This window comes from Taudactylus pleione, unplaced genomic scaffold (assembly GCF_031769625.1).
Source record: "Taudactylus pleione unplaced genomic scaffold, aTauple2 ptg000083l, whole genome shotgun sequence".
Lineage (NCBI taxonomy): Eukaryota > Metazoa > Chordata > Amphibia > Anura > Myobatrachidae > Taudactylus > Taudactylus pleione.
In genome coordinates this window covers 18,440,690-18,457,616 of record NW_028284485.1, presented here as the reverse complement: position 1 = coordinate 18,457,616, position 16,927 = coordinate 18,440,690, and the positions used below count along the sequence as shown (strand labels likewise).

Below are 16,927 nucleotides of genomic sequence, written 5' to 3'. Positions count from 1 at the left end.
ACAATTTGAATCAGTACATCTTGGCCTACTACAATCAAATAATAAAAAAACAAAAGGGGGAAGAAAAAATAAATGAATAAATAAAAAACAGAAAAATAAAAACACAATGATAAAAATTAAATAACAACAAAAAGATAAACTAACTGAAATGCCCTCACTTGAGGTCAGAGACGGTTGCCTAACCATGGCAACACGATTGGGGTACATGGGAAATTAAACACATGTCATACACCACCTTAAACAACATTAGGAATACAAGGTCATAACTATAACCTAGATCAGCGGAACTTCTAGACCTGAGATAAGATAACTTGAATTTCTCCCCAGCCTACAAAGGAACCCATTTAGACACTATGACCAACATAATAACAAAGAATCTAACTCAATATTACAGTCTTGAGACTAATCAACTCTACCATATAGGCATGGGGAAAAAACAAAAAAACAAAGTTATTCGAAATCATTACGATTCAGCAGTCGACCAGTCCTTCTGAATATGGCGAAGAGGAGAGCATCTAGAAGAGGACACTTCTACCTTCATCTCTGAAAGAAATTTCTCACCCTCTTCAATAGAGGAAATGGTGGTCAAGGAGCCATTGCGTGAGATGAGGAGTTTAGTAGGAAAGCCCCATCTGTAAAGAATATCAGCTTTTCGAAGGGCAGAAGTGATAGGTTGAAGTGAACGTCTCTTTAGTAGAGTAGCCTGCGATAGATCTCCATATAATTGCAACTGGCCCATAACAGCGGCCGTTTCCTCCGATGGACGAGAAGCTTTCAACAGAGCCTCTTTAATATGGAAGAAGTGCATACACATGAGGACATCTCTTGATGCGTTCTCTGGTGCCCTTTTGGCTTTGGGGAGCCTATGAATACGGTCGATCAAAAGATCAGTAGATTTCGCAGAAGGAAGAAGCTTTTGAAACAGAGACATTGTGTAATCGTGGAGGCTGCTATTGGATATATTCTCAGGAACGCCTCGTAGCTTTAGATTATTTCGGCGTGAACGGTCCTCCAAGTCACACACTTTATCTTTGAGTGATGCTATTTCATTCTGCATTGCTTCATGCATTGTGATGAGATCGTTATGTGACCCCACCACTTCACCCATTTTCGTCTCCAAATCATCCGTACGACCTCCAAGATCATCTATGGAGTGTTGACAAGACTGAAGAGTAGCCCGAAATTCAGCTGCAACTTCATTTTTAAATTGTGAGAGGAGTTTTTTCATTGTACCCACTGTAAGAACTTCTCCATCCTCTGAAGTATCCTGAGAGGGGCCCGGAGGTGTCGCCCCTTCGCTTTGTGCAGGTTGAGATATAGCGGACCCCTTTCGTGCTGCAGACTCATCAACAGCCTTTGATTTAGGAGATTGAGATGAGGCTTTGAAGAAAGAAATTTGAGAGACAGGTTTCTCGACTCTCGGCTTCTTAGGCGCCATGTATGATATTAAGATTGTTGCAGAATAGAAATATGAATTAGCACAGACACACCAACATGTAATGACTTCAATATGCTGAACTGATCTCAGGTCTTACTATAGGCGGTATTGAACATGTGTTAAAGTGAAGTAGCGACTACATCTCACTGAGTTCAGAATATACTTGCAGAGTAATTACTGATAGATTTGCTCAAATAAAATAAAATTGGCTGTGCTTAAGCAGAAGAGTCAGCCTGAATACTTTCCAAAATGGCCACCGGACCTTTATAGAGATCTCATTTCAGGCCTGGCTGTGCTGGGGAAAATCTGCCCCTGACTCTTGGATGTCAGGACTGGGGGAAAGGCAGGAGGGGAGCAATCTCAAGCCAGTTTATATCAGGCAGCCTAAGCCACCTACTCACACCAGCAGGACAGCGCAGATGACAGATGCAGGCTGAGTGCAGGACGCCCAGCTACAAATACAGCCGACTCCTGGGGCCTGTTAATCCTCCTTCTAGAGGGTAAGGTGAGCACCAGCAGTCCCTCAAAGAGATCTCCGGATAATGCGGGGCAGGAGAAAGAGGCTACCTTAAGGCGCGAGTTGCGCGTTACCGCGGGGCGCTCCGGCGGGTCCCACTCCAAATCCAGTCCCCGGCTTCACAGGTCTGACAGGCCTCAGTGCGTCGCTATGCGCCGGTGGTCGGCTGACACTTTCCCCGGACTTCTGACACAGCCGCAGGTGTCCCAGCAGACTCCCGAGAGGCCCCGCAAAGCGCTTCAGACCTTTGGGGTCCGGGAGAGGGTCTCATTAACCCCTTTTGTAGGGGATTCAGCAGGAGCCCACAGGGATTGTGTCCACTCGCGTCTGCAGTCAGGCCACGCCCCCCTATGTCATTTTTTTTGTAAATTTTTGCTATTTTTTTTTTTTACAGGTTCAACAAAAAAACGGGAATTTTCGGGAAATATTCTAGGGGCCCCCCTAAAGATGTGTAGACATGGGGGATCACTATGGGTACCCCCATTTTTAACTACTGAAGGAAGCCGCGGCAAGTGCATAAATGCGACTTTGAAGAAAATGATGCAGAAGAGCATTTATAATATTTTGGGGGGGGAAAATAACTATGCCCAGCAAATTTGGGGTACTTGAAAATGGGGGTCAGCATATTTTAAAGTTGCTAAAGTGACTTGAAAAAATCGTGAAAAACCCACCTGCCGCAAGCAGCTGCAATGAAAAAAACACCTGGGGCATACTTGGGGACCCCCTCCCCCCCCAGAGTCAAGTTCGCTATTTTTTTACTTTGTCCCCCAACATTTTTTTTTTTTTGGCCCCCAAATTCAAAGTGCTTTTTTTGGGATGTCCCGATTTTTTTTTTTTTTTACACAGATCGTTTGAAGGGGTCATTCTGAAGGGTGCAGGCTATTTTTTTTAAGCCTGCACCCCTAAACCCCAATTCTGCACTTTTTTTCGCCACCTATTCAGTGGTGAAAAGTTATCCCCGTTTTTTTTTTCAAAGACGTTTTGAACCTGCGAAAAGTCTTTGAAATTGAATACAGTGTAAAAGCAAAACCTGCGATAATGGCGTCATAAGTGCGATATTAACGCAAAAACAGAGTTTTCGCTCCATATTGAATTCCCCTACTGGTCACAAGACAATTCAGTCAGAAAGTTGCAAGGAAAGTTACAAGTTTAATATTTTTTGTGCAGTACTACTTTTCCTTATAAGTGTAAGCAATTAAATGCATAAGCATGTTGTTCTATTGAATCTTTTTTTTTTTGCTGCAGCTGTTTTATGATTAGATCATACTAATACTTCCTTCCTTACTTTGCAGCAAAGGATTAAACATGCTAAAATTCTGGAAGTGCCTTGTACACATTTCAAATTGAATATAAATCCTTTCAAATTGACATGATCTAAAAATTGTGCTGAACTGCTTCTAGCATTACGTAATGCAGCAGTAGTAAACAATCATTCTTGTGTCATACTATTAATGTGTGGTTATGCAGAGTAGTTTATGCTGTGAGATAATTCCAGGACAGTCTTTGTAAGAAAATGAATGATGATATCTTAACATTATGGATGTTTACTGTAGGACCTGTACAGCTGATTCATTTGTGCAGTTGCACCAAACAGCCTTTCTCGGCGTGCCAGGTCCTGTGAGACTCAACTTGTGCCAAGCGTCTCTTTTTCCCAAAGATGTGCCTTAGGGCCTGATTCACTACCGTACGCAACTGCGATTACGCACGCAATCGGCCGATTGTTGTCTACTGTGCATGCGTATACATCGCAGTGCGCGAACTAGCCATTGCTATCGGGACTGCGATCATAATGACTACGCAGACCCATCGCAGAGTGATTAACAGGAAGTGCCATTTGTGGGTGGTGACGAGGGGGTGGTCGGGCGAACGCAGGCGTGCCAGTGCGTTTAAACGCCGTTGCAGGGGCGTGCATAAATTATCCACTGTGATGGCCTTTGCAGCCAGAGGCCTGATAGCATGCGTGGTTGTTAGCAATTTCCGAGTAAGGTCAGGACTCGTGTAAGTGGCGTGAGGCTGCGATGGTACCGATTGTACCATTGGTTTCACAGTCTTGCTAAACATTACGCATGTGTGGTAAGTAAAGTGGGCGTCCTTGTGTTACGATGCAAGGGCATTGCGATCGCAACGGATTAGCATATTATTGCAGTTGAACTGTGTGTGTAATCGCTATTGCATTTGCAGTTGTGTACAGTAGTGAATCAGGCCCTTGGTTGCAATCGGATGCTATGATGCTCTGGCCACGGCTTTTTTTCACACCAAGTTCTGTTGTGCTTAGTAAACAGACTCTGATGCATACAGATATACTAGTGTCGCATATGAAATTAATTTGTGCAGTCTCGTGAAGCAGATTATCACATCTGATTGCACATTTTTATTTTCAGGTGAAATAGACACTTGGCGCATGTCAAGTTGCACAGGACCTTGCAGCTCACTCGAGCCAGGTGTCTCGTGCCTAGGTCTATGAGGACACATCTGTAGACCTGTTTTTGTTATAGTGTTTTCATGATAAAATTAAGGGTTAGTTGTGATATTGCAACCAGGTGGCACATTTCTGAAAGTTTGTTAATGTCATATTCTCAAAGAATGCCTGAGGCTTGTCTCACACTCTGGTCCAGACGCCACTCTATGTTTGGAGACAGTTTGTTGACATATGTTGGAGACTCCTTCAGTTTGCTATATACTAAGGAGCATATGTTAACATCTCTGGAGTGGTATACTGCTAAATATAAAGAGCAGAACTAAGACTTTCAATTACTATCACAAAAATAAATGTATGTTCATGTAGCAGAGTATTCTATCACCATCTGAAGTGGAAGCAAATGGTATGAAAAGAATTAGACTGTGGTGTGTAATGAACAGTTACGTGCCTTTTGAACTAGTTGTGCATTGGTAACTCTAGCATAAATATTTAATATTACAATGCATTTCTATGTCAGAAAAATATAAGTGCTTCTGTTATTTCATTCACCGACATGCTCCCTTCTCTTAACTGCCTGGCATTCGCTTTTAGTGTCTGAGCACCTATAACCACATAGTTTCCCAACTACTTAATTCCACCCTGACAAATTGTGACCAAGCTTTTGCTCTTAGCTTTTTTATTTTATTTTTTCCTCCATTGGTATTTGTAGCCAGCTTAAAAAAAAGTATATTCAGCATTAATCTGTGTGTTTTACTGTGTTTTACCTGTAGCCTTTATTGCTGCACTATATATCGATAAGGACTTGGAATATGTTCACACGTTTATGAATGTATGCTTCTTCCCACGGCTGAAGGTAAATGACATTTCTTGCTATGACGGTTGTTTATTCTTCCCACTGCTTATCTAAACAAAAAAATGGGACAATTGGTAAAAAAGAGATTAGAAAAGTGATATACAGGTTGTCTCCCATATCCAAAATGCTTGGGACCAGGGGTATTTTGGATATCGGAATATTCTGTATTTTGGAATATTTGCATGCCATAATGAGATATCTTGGGAATGGGACCTAAATCTAAACACATAATGCATTTATGTGTTATATACACCTTATACACACAGCCTGCAGGTTATTTTATACAATATTTTCAATAATTTTGTGGCGCAAACAAAGTTTGTGTACATACATTATAATCATTTGTTTAATTTACACCTTATACACACAGCCTGCAGGTAATTTTATACTTTTATTTTTAATAATGTTGTGCCTTAAACAAAGTTTGTGTACATTGAACCTTCAATAAGCAAAGGTTTCACTACCTCAGTCATGCTAAAAAAAAAATCCGCATTTCGGAATATTTGGATATGAGAGACTCAACCTGTATATAGTTTTTGGCAAATACATTAGGGTTAAACACAAGTGGGTATAAATAGACTATGGACATAAAATTGCAAGTTGATTTAAACTCTGCAGATATGTTCTGTGAGGATGGATTGGCAAGGAAAAAGATAACTTTATTCAAATACCCTTGGGGTGTCAATAAGTAACCAGGAAATCGCTTTTCAGGAAAGATAGTCTGCTCAAGGGGCATCACAGAGTGAGTTAGGCACTTGTGTAGCAGATACATGAAATAGTCAATCATCGGTAGCAAGGAACAATTTGACAAAATAGATTAATCAAAACTTGTTTGGAAAGGTAGTTCTAGTAGTCTGCCTGTGATTGATGCTATCTTCGGTTTTGCAGTACTGAATAACAAAAGATTATTGTTCCGATACATTTGACCAAGTGATTCCTACTGCCTCTTGTATTGTTTTTTTTAAGCGTCTATCAAACACTGTTTAGAGCTGCATTATTCTTCTGTTTTCTTTGTCTACAGGAGTTTATTTTAAATCAAGATTGGAATGATCCTAAATCACAACTTCAGCAATGCTGTTTGACTCTAAGAACTGAAGGAAAAGAGCCAGATATCCCCTTATACAAGTAAGAGCTGTTTTTTTGCATTTGTTTTGTTTTTTTTTGCTCTCCCACCCTTTTAGGAGAAAGCAAATTTTTGCAGCCACTCAGTCCACCTGTCTTTCCAAATTAAAGGCAAGGACTGCTTTAAAGTATACTTAATTATTGTTTTGGAATTTAGTCCACAGATCTCAGCCTCGTCTCTCTTGTCAAAGTAAAGACAGTCCTCTGTAATTGGGGTCAATGTTTGCACATTGTTATCTTTATAGGAATGGTTCAAAGGGGGCAATGCAGTTTTTTTATCGCGCCCTATCTCCCTCATAAAGTGATGCTTTATTGCACGTCACACCCAAATAGACAGGGTTTAGCACCGTAAAGCAGCTAAAATCTTGGTTAGGGCTCCCAAACTCCCATTGTGGTCCCCAAACCACGGTCTTTTTGCACCATTCAGCTCGCCACCTCAGGATGGTGAGAGCAGAAATGTGGGTGCCCGTAACTATCGTGCCCAAACAGAGCACTAATTGAATTGCTCTATCATGGCTAGAAGATGAGACCACCATGACAGGCTACTGGGGATTGTTGGGGTGCTTTTTGAATGTGTTTATTGACCAGCTTGATAATCTTTTATATGCTTATATACAAGTGGTATCTGATTGATGTCGTTGTCATGATCCTATCACAAAATTGTGTTCCTCAAGCAGCCATTTAAAAATTATTAAATTGACCTCACATTTGTGGAATTCATGTTTTGAACATGTTGATAAGTATGGATATGTTTCCAACACATGGTTTATGTTCTCTAATTTCACAATAGTTTGTTTAATTAAGGAATGAAGTCATAGGTAAGACATGGGAATGCTACTCATCTTAAATGTAGATCTTTCTGTCCTAAAACCCCTTAATGGCATCATACCCATCCTCAGGGGCAGATTGGGAACTAAAATGGGCCCTGGAAAACAGTTGCCTCACGCAGGCAGTACCAAATAAACTGTAGGCGTAATCAACACTACAGTTGGCGGGATTAGTACATCACTATCATATATATAGTATGCAGCCATGGCCAAAAGTTTTGAGAATGACACAAGTATTGGTTTTCACAAAGTCTGCTGCTTCAGTTTTTATGATGGCAATTTGCATATACTCCAAAGTGTCATGAAGAGTGATGAGATTAATTGCAAATTCCCTCTTTGCCATGACAATGAACTTAGGCCCTGATTCAGAACCGGACGCTCTGACCAGAGGGCTCGCTCTGAATCAGGGCCCACCTCCATAAATATGGAGCGTCCTTCTGGACGCTCGTATAGCTGTGGGTCACCACCCACAGCCTATACGAGCGTGCAGGATGATGGTCGCGATGGTCTCGACCATCGCCAGTGCGACCAGAAGCCTGCGGTTGAGTTTCTCAACCGCAAGGCCAGGAGTGATTTTGGCTCTATCAGAGCCAAAATCACTCCCACTGACATCACTAGTGATGTCAGTGGGGCCGGCTTCTGACGGTAGGCGTTCCCTTGGGAACGCCTCCGTCTGGCTGGCACGCCCCCGGCACGCCCACCAAAGGGGGCGTGCTGTCAATCAACATCGACAGCACGCACCCTTTGATGAGACACAACGAGCGAAGGAAAGTCTTTCGCTCGTCGCGTCTCGCGCATGCGCACCATCGACCCTCTTGCGAGTGGACAGCCGCTCGCGAGTGGGTCTGAATGAGGCCCTTAATCCCAAAAACAACATTTCCACTGCATTTCAGACCTGCCACAAACGGACCAGCTGACATCATGTCAGTGATTATCTCGTTAATACAGGTGAGAGTGTTGACTTAAACAAGGCTGGAGATCACTCTGTCATGCTGATTGAGTTAAGGCCCCCATACAGCAGCAATTGATTGCAGCAATTCTGCAATTTGCAATCGATTGTGTATAAAAATCTTTCCCTTTTTCAATCGATTGTGGCAATTCTGCAATCTGCAATTGATTGTGTATAAAAATCTTTACCTTTTTCAATCGATTGTGGCAATTCTGCAATCGATTGAAAAAGGGAAATATTTTTATACACAATCTATTGCAAATTGCGAATTGCTGCAATCAATTCCTGATGTATGGGGGCCTTTAGAATAACAGACTGGAATCTTTAAAAGGAGGGTGGAGCTTGAAATCATTGTTCTTCCTCTGTTAACCATGGTTACATGCAAGGAAACATGCGCAATCATCATTGCTTTGCAATAAAAGGGCTTCACAGGCAAGGATATTGCTGCTAGTAAGATTGCACCTAAATCAACCATTTATTGGATCGTCAAGAACTGGTTCAATAGTTGTGAAGAAGGCTTCAGGGCACCCAAGAACGTCCAGCAAGTGCCAGGACCGTCTCCTAAAGTTGATTCAGCTGCGGGATCGGGGCACCACCATTGCAGAACTTGCTCAGGAATGGCAGCAGGCAGGTGTGAGTGCATCTTCACGCTCAGTGAGGCGAAGACCTTTGGTGGATGGCCTGGTGTCAAGAAGGGCAGCAAAGAAGCCACTTCTCTCCAGGAAAAACATCAGGGACAGACTGATATTCTGCAAAAGGTACAGGGATTGGACTGCTGAGGACTGGGGTAAAGTTATTTTCTCTGATGAATCCCCTTTCAGATTGTTTGGGGCATCTGAAAAAAAACACTAGTCCGGAGAAGGAAAGGTGAGCGCTACCATCAGTCCTGTGTCATGCCAACAGTAAAGCATCCTGAGACCATTCATATGTGTGGTTGCTTCTCAGCCAAGGGAGTGGCTCACTCACAATTTTGCCTAAGAACACAGCCATGAACAAAGAATGGTACCAAAACATCCTCCAAGAGCAACTTCTCCCAACCATCCAAGAACAGTTTGTTGACGAACAATGCCTTTTCCAGCATGATGGAGCACCTTGCCATGAGGCAAAAGTGATAACTAAGTGGCTCGGGGAACAAAACATTGACATTTTGGGTCCATGGCCAGGAAACTCCCCAGACCTTAATCCCAGTGAGAACGTGTGGTCAATCCTCAAGAGGCGGGTGGACAAAAAAAAACCCCACAAATTCTGTCAAACTCCAAGCATTGATTAGGCAAGAATGGGCGGCCATCAGTCAGTATGTAGCCCAGAAGTTGATTGACAGCATGCCAGGTCTTGAAAAAGAAGGGTCAACATATATTGACTCTTTGCATAAACTTAATGTAATTGTCAATAAAAATCTGACACTTATGAAATGCTTGTAATTTTACTTCAGTAACATCTGACAAAAAGGTCTAAAAATACAAGCAGCAAACTTTGTGAAAACCAATACTTGTATCATTCTCAAAACTTTTGGCCATGGCTGTATATATTTATCAAAGACTATGTCAAACTTAAAAAAATGTGCATTATATCTAAAATGAGTCCAATATGACAAATTTGCACCAAAGTATAGCTCTCCAAAGATATTTTAAAATGTTGTCCACTAAGCTGATGTTTGGTGTAAAGGTCATCGTGGCTTCTCAGGGATCAAGGCTCAGGTTATCCTAGTAATTTGGCATTGCTTTTAATTGATATGCAAGAAAATAGTGGATTTTCTGAGAAACTCATTGGGGAGAATTTACAAAGCAGCGGTGGGTTGCATGTGTATATTTTAAACGGCACCCAGAGTCATTGTAAAGCATGCCTGACTGCAGGTACCGTTTTTAAATATGCTTGTGCAGCCCACCGGGAAGCAGCGGCTTACAGAAGCCGCTGCTTCGTAATTCTCCTCACTTTCTTTATGGTTAAAACATACCTGCACCATATACACTCTCCCAAATATACGGCCTATAAAACACATCCATGAGAATATTTGGGCCATGCTATTGTATTACAACAAAATGCACATTGCAACCCAAAAAATAAGGAACAGTTTGTAACTCACCTATCGGCCAATAGAGAAGTATAACAGCTGACCATAAAACCCCTGCAGATTTGCAAGCGTTAAAATGTTTGTCATATACCTGGTTTAATATTTTAATCATGCAATAAAGTACTTAAAGTGATTTAATAGAATAAAAGCCAAATTGAACTAGTACAATAGCATATGCTGCTATAAAAATGAAGGAGTAAAAAAAAAAACAACAAACTCAAGGGGCATATGTATCAAAGCTTGATGTGCGATAAAATTGTGAAATATAGATCACCAACTAATCAGCTCCAAACTATCATTTCTTAAACACAGCCTGCAAAATGTAAGTTAGCAGCTGATTGGTTGGTGATATATCTCACAATTTTATCTCACATCAAGCTTTGATACATATGCCCCTATTCGCCTGATGGTAAATTGCAATGATGACTTGCTATAAACTTTACTATACATACATGCAGTATACGTCAGGGTATCCACAGGGGCAAATGGCACAGAAGCAAGAGGGACGGCTAAATGTCAGTCTAATATATAAGTTGAATACAGAATAAATCCAATACAATATAGATGGCTATTCTTTTAAACATTTTTAAAAACAGAGTTACCTAGAAAACACTTATACACTCTAGAGTACTTACAGATGTGTCCTCTTGCATCTTTATCGCTCGCGCTGCAAATGTGCGCACGCATCGCGCCATGCGATTAGCCGCAGCTGCGTGCACCACTGTATGCCATGCCGCGCGCTGCGCTCGCACCATGCAAGCTTATGGAGTCAGAGGTGCCAATGTAGCGCGTGTACCCGTTCGGGTGCGCAGCTCGTGCCATGCGTGGCGCGACTTGCCGCACAAGCGCCAAATATGCAAGAGGGCATATTTGTACATTAAGCAAGTAAACTCTAGAGCTACAGTTAACACGCATTAACCCATAGATTCTGGGTTAAGTGCCTGGAGCTATGGGTTACTGCGCTCACAGCGGCCACGGTAAGGGCAAAAAGCCTTACTGCGGGTTTCTGTTTGCACCCTCCACAGTACAGATGTGTCCACATACATCTTACCTCCGTGTGCTACAAACCGCGATAAACATAATGTGTGAGCGCCGTGCGACTCGGTAGTGCCGAGCGACTTCTCGTACAGCTGTGACACTGTAACATAGAATTTTGTATGCAGATACAGCCGCAGTTCCACACATAATATAGGCATGCCGCATATCATTTTAATCAGCAGAAGCAGCACTTGTGTCTTATTTGCATTGCCTTGCAAATAAGACGCATTTGAAGGTAAATAGATGCACAAACAGATGCTCAGCGCTACCAAGTAACACCACGGCATGTCGCGACTAGAAGTGCTGTTTAACATGCAAGGAAGGAATAGCTGTGGGCACTGCTACAAGCCTGCTGTAAGACCCTTGGCTAATTGGACATGCCACCCCGGATAGATTTATAAGGGGATACATGTTACATGAGGCTGGTAAGCGCTCCTATATACATGTAGAACTCACTCCCCTGTAGAATATATCTATATATGTGTGTGTGTGGATATATAGATTGATATATTGATTTCCAGCTCTAGTGCTCCCTCTCCTGCGTGCATACCCAATGCCCAGTGACTTACTGCTCCTGTCCATGGCAGAGGTGCCAGGGTGCCTTCCCCTGTTTCTGGCCTGGTTGCTGGCCCCGGGCACTGAGTGCTTGCCCAGCTGTGCAGGGTACAAGATCTTGGTGGAAGAATTTTAGTAGCCTCGGAACAGGAGGCAGGCCTGGCAGAGAAGACAGCGCATGGTGCGGGCTGAAGTCACTGGGAGCTCTCTGTCGGCTCCCACCCTATGTATCCCAGGGGACAGACATGGGGTACCTCAGATGACAGCAGCTGCAGGGAGAGGGTAATGGCAGTTCCTCACAGTGACAGAGCAGCACTGGACACACACACAGGTTACAGGGAGCAGGTAGATGCAGCTGCTGGGATCAGGGGTTTTAGTTGCACGAGAATAGTTACACTCTGCAGTGGTGAGAGTTGCAGAGGTGGCAGTTACGGTGTCCAGGAGAGGTAGTTACAGGGTGAGAGGTGCAGAGGTGGAAGGAGCATATTGCAGGGGTGGGCAGTTACAGGGTGCAGAGGTGGAAGGTAGAGGGTGCACAGTTGAGCAATTGTAGGTTGCAGGGGTGGAAGGTACAAGGTGCAGAGATAAAAGGTGCATATTGTAGGGGTAAGCAGTTACAGGGATGGAAGGTGCAGGAGTGTCAGTTGTAGGTAAGACAGTTTCAAGGTGCCAGAGTGGCTTTTGCAGGGGGGCAAATTGAGGGTGCATGGGACAGTTGCAGGATGGAGGAGATGGGTTGCCACAATAGGAGATGCACTCAGAGGGGAGGGGGGTTAAATACCTTACAGGGGGTGTAGGATCACAGCACCAGGCAAGGACAGCATCCCAGGTATCTCAGAGATAAGGGCACTGCAGGAGCCAAAGCCAGAAACATCCTGCAGCAGCAGATGGAAGCGGCCAGAGGGGGAGCCAATGCAGGGTCCAGAGGCCAGGGATGTCAAAGGGGAGAACCGTGCCGTACAGAGTCTGGGGCAGCGGCTGCAATAGGCAGTGTTGACTGAAGGCAGACGGGATCAGCAGCAGACAGGGAACAGATGGAGCCGCTGGACCATGCATGTTCTACAGCACAGGTAGGGGGAGGCAGAGACCAGCGGCTGTCAGGATCCCCCACAGATAATCACCGCCGAGTCTCTGCGGCAGCCACAGCCTACACAGCAGCAGAAGGCTGCAGGTGTCGGTCGGCAGAGGTGGACATGACAAAGTTTCTTCCACTCAACATGACCACACGACCGCCGGGCAGATGAGGCATTGGTAGAGGCAGCATCATCGTCCGGCAGGTTAACAGGGGTGCAGGTAAGACATTTGGCTGGCACGCTTCAGCTCTAGGTTGATGCCGTCCACCAGGTGCGGCAAGGCGACCATGGAGCAAAGTGGACAGGTGCATCAGCGGTGACTAGTAAGAGGATGAGAGTTGCTATCCAGGTTTATGGGAAATGCTGGGCCCCCGAGTGATTTGCTCGCTGGGTGCAATCACTTAGTCCAATAGCCAGAGGTGCCAAAGAAATAAAAAGACTAGTCACACTGCAGGCAGGCAGCTCCAAAGGTTCATCTGTTCACTGGGAATCTTCCCGGTGAATTCGCCTCGGCCCATCCTCTGCCAAGAATTTGCACCATCTACCCATTGTAACATAAATTCATGTTCATATGTGAATAAGAGAATCATAGGTATGCGATTATTACCTTCTACTGAATTGAAGGAAATTTAAATTACATAAATTCCTGCAACAAGATTATTGTTATACATTTTTATCCTGCTAATTGCACTGTACAGGTGCAAAGGGAATAAAATAAAATAAGTTCAGGAATTATGTCAAACTACATCACTTTTATATACATGTAGAAGGGAATAATTTTGAATTATTTATTTTGCTCTAGGACTCTTCAAACAGTAGGACCTTCACATGCTAGAACATATACTGTGGCTGTGTATTTCAAAGGCGAACGCATTGGCTGTGGTAAAGGACCAAGGTATCATAATGCTTATTCTTTGTTTGACTAAAACCTTTTGTGCATTATCTATTAATCTAGTGGTTCTGGCAATATGCATTACAAATGAATACCTTATTTTTCACTCTCTAGTTTTAATCTGTCTTGACTTAGAGGTAAAAAACGATTCTGAGTTGTTATGCTTGGTTAGTTACTGATGAACACTCTAACATAGCCTTTGCTTGTAATGTCAGCTGTAATTAGCAAAATCATACACGTATTGTCAGTTCATTACATACATGTGAACAAAGCCATATACATTTCTTAAACAACATGACATCTATGAAGGAAAGGTTGACAGAAAATCCATGTTGCATCCCCTTTCCTTGTGCTCTCTGACAGCTCCAATTGTTACCCATCTGTGTCTGAATTCTGTTAGAGATATGTTGTAACCATCCAGAAGGAATGTTATTAGTAAAGGTTCTGCACATTTTTCTTTAGTAACTCTTTGTCATTAATCAAAAGTGGAGTGATGTGCAGGTAATGTGTGCAGCACCTTTGTGAACAAAAAAAATACATGATGCTTAACACACAGTTATGCTTTTTGCAGAAGTATTTCTTTGGGATACTGTCAATTTCAATTCATGGAGATAACAATAACTAAGATCCATTTTGTAACTCATTGTTTCCCCTATGCTCTGCTAGACCAGCAATGTCCAATCACTTTGTACAATGATGAATGATTATTTCAATCGCGCAGTGCTGCAATTTAATCACCTTGCCTAGACTTCAAGCAATTAGTCTACTCCATAGTGTTAAAGGGATGACCGATTAATCGCTTTTGCAGCAGGTATTATGTGATTCTGTCCAGGAAATGCTCATTAAAATAGAGAACATAAGAATATTTTTTTCTCCTCTCTTTGAATGATTAATGTCATGATCTTAATCCTATAAAGTCACATAATGTTGCATTGTATTTTTGGATGGGATTAATTTCATGAGATTTAATCAAAGAGACTGAAAGTCACTTGTGTACCCCAAAATATATGTTGTTGCTGCCAACGTTTAGAAATTGTACATGAAAGAAATGTGACTAATAGTAGTAAAATAATTGCAGAACGATCATTTTAATTTATTTTTTTTAAATCCTACAATATGTAGGATTATGTATTTTATATTATATTATAATAATATGTATTTTTTTCTTCGTTGTCTTACTTAATGCTACTTAAAAGCTCAGTTAAAGCTTATGGTGATAATTAGGTTAATTGGAGTTTTGGTTTCTATACTTGCAGTATTCAGCAGGCTGAGATGGGAGCTGCTATGGATGCCTTGGAAAAATGTAAGGTTATTTTTGTTTCTCTATTTCCTTTCTGCAGTTAGAACCTTGTACTGTAGCTCAAATTTATAACATGCTTTAAGCTGTGTCATTTCTGAATATATATTGACTTTGACAGGATGTTTGTTTAGCATGACCAAATGCAAAGCACATTTACAAGTGCAATTTTAGAGCATTTATCACTTATATCTGCTCACCACAGACAAAATAGTTTTTCTTGTGACAGGTGCATTTACTATTACTGACAGATTTGTATTTCACAGGATCTATCTGTGAGTATACCATAGGTGATGTCATTCTTCTACTTTCCCCAGATAACTTCCCCCAGATGGCTCATCAGAAGCGTTTTATCGAACGGAAGTACAGACAGGAATTGAAAGAAATGAGGTTGGAGAAGGAGCAACAAGAGAACACAGAAGACGTGAGAAAATAAAGCTTGCCATTCTTACAGTATCCATTCAAACTCACTGGGGGCAGCTGCCATACAGAATCATCTTGCCTGTTTGCTCGTGTTTACAGACAACACATGCTGTGTCCAGTTATATGGTAGAGAAAATCATGGACTGGAATTCTTTTTTCTTTATTTTTACCATTTATTGGTTCTTTTTTATATGTTAAAGTTTTAGAGAATTTTAAGATCTTTTTTTTTATATAATTTCCCAGAATGCCTTTTAATTCTATTTTTTTTTTTATAAAGAACTGTATGAATTAAATAAATTGAAAATTGTCACCTCCTTTATGAGTGGAAAAGGTGATTTACTTATTTTCCTTTTTTTGTTTTAAGATTTATATAAGACAAAGAAACCTATTCTGAAATAACTTTGATTTACATAATGTCTGACAATACATCCCTTTATTAATAATATAAAGATTCACACATCACAAGTACATGTTTGTAAACCTGGCACACCCACATGGGCTATTCAAAAACAATGGCAGCTGTCTCAGTATGTCCTGACTTCTAACTGGAAACTCAAATAATGGGTTTACAATTTAGCAATGCAAAAATAGCTATTTATTTTGTACTCACCATAAAAATAAATTCCTTCGAGTCCATATGGGGGGGACACTGTGACTCTGGGTTTAGAGGGAAGACTGAGAAGTAGGTACTAAATGGTTTTCCAATGTTGGTTTTCCACACCGGTGGTAAATGGCTGCAGTGAATGACTTATATGCCTGAAGCACAGTCCTGATGACAGTTGCGGAAAACCCTATTGACCTCAAAATACTAGCTTCAAGTGCCAAACTGACAAAGTCAACCAAGGCAAATTGGGGTGCAGGAACAGTCCTTGAGTGAGTAGATCCTCCCACAGTGGTAATCTCCACAGTGGTTCGACCAACAGAGTTAGAAGGCATACCAGGCTTTCCGGGGCTAGTCTGGTGCAATGAGAGCGTGACCTTCCGTTTGATGCGGCGGATCACGTGGCACCGCGTAGAAAGGTGGGAACTGATAACCTAGATGGAAAGATCACCGCGTGGTCATCATCCACCCAGACAGCCTGAGAGTGCCTGGAATCCCACGCACCATAAGACAGAAGCTTTTTGTTCAGTTGGTACGCTATGAGGTTGATGTCCAGAAGACCCCAGCACTCCACAATCAGTTCAAATGTCCTGATGTTAGGACCACTCTCCCATGTGAACCTTTTGCCGACTAAGGAAGTTGGCTTTGCAATTGTCCACCGCCAGATTGAAGATGGCTGAGATGGCCCGAACAAACTTCTTCGCCAACCGAATGATGTGAGTGGTCTCTGTCGTAGCTTGAGGATTCCTGCTCCCACTCTGCCATATGATATATGCCACAGCCGTGACATTGTCCAACTGGACCTGAAGAGGCCTGCCCTGCAGGACACTAAGCTTTTGATAGAACATTCCA

The 16,927-nt window shown here is 42.3% G+C and overlaps 1 protein-coding gene across 1 annotated transcript in view; it reads left to right on the top strand.

The window, feature by feature from the left end:
- Positions 1–15,779, top strand: part of DROSHA (drosha ribonuclease III) — a 375,790-nt gene extending 360,011 nt beyond the window's left edge. The window contains exons 28-32 of the mRNA XM_088468255.1: positions 5,145–5,227; positions 6,249–6,352; positions 13,665–13,757; positions 15,011–15,057; positions 15,369–15,779. Coding sequence (XP_088324381.1) covers positions 5,145–5,227; positions 6,249–6,352; positions 13,665–13,757; positions 15,011–15,057; positions 15,369–15,487 — 446 coding nt within the window. The 3' untranslated portion in view covers positions 15,488–15,779. The remainder of the gene's footprint in view (positions 1–5,144; positions 5,228–6,248; positions 6,353–13,664; positions 13,758–15,010; positions 15,058–15,368) is intronic.
- The last annotated feature ends 1,148 nt before the right edge of the window (positions 15,780–16,927 follow it).